The 2,248-nt window shown below is 37.1% G+C and overlaps 1 protein-coding gene across 1 annotated transcript; it reads right to left on the reverse strand.

The window, feature by feature from the left end:
• Positions 1 to 7: 7 nt before the first annotated feature.
• On the reverse strand, positions 8 to 2,010 carry LOC104950542 (serine protease 27-like; the record flags this gene model as incomplete). Its single annotated transcript, XM_010777079.1, has 4 exons — positions 1,920 to 2,010; positions 620 to 643; positions 367 to 529; positions 8 to 267 (listed from the first exon to the last, which is right to left on the reverse strand). Coding segments are annotated over exons 1-4 (505 nt in total), but the record flags the coding sequence as incomplete, so codon positions are not given.
• Positions 2,011 to 2,248: the final 238 nt, after the last annotated feature.

Here is a 2,248-nt window from a genome sequence, read left to right on the forward strand (position 1 = left end):
TTACCACTTGATGTAGTTCCAAAACCAACGACCCAGTTGTTGTCACCGGTGTAGAAGGTGCTGTCTGCAGAGGCCAAGCACACCGGCTGGATGTAGTCGGTAAATTTCACGGGACTCGACAGCTTCAGAAGAGCCATGTCGTTGTCGTTGCTCAATGCATCGTAATCAGGATGGGTTATGATCTTATCAACTACCCTTGACACTTCGTTCAAGTTTTTACCTGTCATGCTTTCGCGGCCCAGAACAACCGTCATGTTTCTGGGAAACCTGAAGACAAAATAGAACATTTAGGTTTATTATTTAACTTTTGCAAACAAAATAGAAACAATTCCTGTAATATTTCTAAGAGAAAACTTGATTCCTTACTCTGGGATGCAGTGAGCAGCAGTCAGAACCCACGTATCGCTGATCAGGGACCCTCCACAATTGTGATCCTCATCAATTTGTAAACTGGCTATCCAGGGCCAAGTTCCTGCAGCCGCATCTTGACCTCCCACAATTCTGGGGTTGTTTACCGCCCGGCCACATGCTGTCAGAGAAAAGAGAGCAGATTAGACATGGATATGTACAACCAGTCATTTTCATAAATAAACTTGTAATGTTGCTCATGTACGCTTACCTTGCTGCTGTTTTGAATGACATCCTGAAATTGAGAACACAGAAAGAAAAATGTTATGCAGACGTCTTGGTTGAAACAAGGGTTGACAAGCATTTAGTGGTGGAACAATGTGTCTATCTTTTATTTGAGTAAACTTATCAATACCACACTGTGAAAATACTACAAGCAAAGTTCCTGTATTGAACATTGTATTAGGACATAAGGACATAAGGTATAGTCAGAAGAATGTACTAACCCAATCTAAAATTAAAGAAGCAGACCAAATAATTGATTGATTTGATTTACTTGTACTGTTTGCTCGTAATAATATTTTATAGAGTCTTGGGTTTTTTTGTTCACACATTTTATTTTCTAAAGTAACTCAACTTTAAAGTACAATACAAAACGGTCTAACAGTTCTCTTAGACTTGTAGTGGAATTGAACTATAAAGTGGCTTGAAATTATAAGTACTTCGATGTTGTACTTAAGTACTTGAGTAGATGCACTCCATCATGCATTTGTGAGCACACACCAAAACACAGGATATACTGTATGATAGTTTGACTGTGGCTTCCTTTATTGGAGGCAGAAATTGCCACTTAATTTCCTTTCAATTCACTTTAAAAAGTCTACATTCCACATATCTCCAATGTATTCTGCCTTATCGTGTCACAGAATCTGCAGTATAGACAAACCCAAAATCCTGATGTAGTCACTGATAATGCTTCACTTTGGACATTAGATAGATGAACTTCACCACGCCTTGCCAAATAACACATTTCTTCTAAGCAATCGCACAAAATAACTAAACACACGGAAACACAATAGAACTCTCAGTGCAAAGAAAATAAAACGTGAAAATGAAACAAATACGATTATCTTTGTTTTTTTTTCCAACTAAATTGCTAAAAAATGGTTTCTTTCAGGGCAGGGAAATACCATGTTATAAGCTTCTTGTTGTGCTTTTCGTAAAGGATTTTTAAAATACCACAATGTTGATAAGGGTTATCATGATAAATGATGGTCCGTTAACATTGTTGGGTTAACCCGCCCTGAAATATTCAAGTTTTGCACCGTTTCTCCAGCAGATAAAAAAATAAGGAATTACCTTAAAAACAGTAACAATACTGTTGCTGTCCATGTTAATTCATCATAGTTTTAAATAAAGAAATATAAAATACTGGATCCAATCAATATAGTTGTAATCAAAGCAGAACGGATTGCAACTGATTACAAACACTTTAAGCAAATTAGCCTTTTATCCTTTTAACAACCAAACATTTGTAACATTTTAAAGATAAATCACATGATCTTTCTCACCATTGGATAAGAGGATGATCATCACAGCTGAACCACACAGAAGTTGGTAAAGAGCCATTTTCACTGTTTCTTCTTCCCTCTGTCCTGACAATTAAATACCCCACACCTCATAACTAGCTCCGCCCACAACCTTTGACTACAGTACGTTTTTTACCAGAATCTTTAGTTCCTTCTCGTGACAACAACCCCCTTCATACCTCAACACATATTGTTAGAAGGTATGCATGTGAACAATCCCCAAGTCAACTGTTTTTTTCTGATGTTGTTGTGTTTGCAGCAGGCATGTTTTGTTTCCTAGTGTTTTGTAAAATGCAATCGTTCACATTCAT

This window comes from Notothenia coriiceps, unplaced genomic scaffold (assembly GCF_000735185.1).
Source record: "Notothenia coriiceps isolate Sejong01 unplaced genomic scaffold, NC01 NC01_scaffold00017740, whole genome shotgun sequence".
In the NCBI taxonomy this organism is placed as follows: Eukaryota; Metazoa; Chordata; class Actinopteri; order Perciformes; family Nototheniidae; genus Notothenia; species Notothenia coriiceps.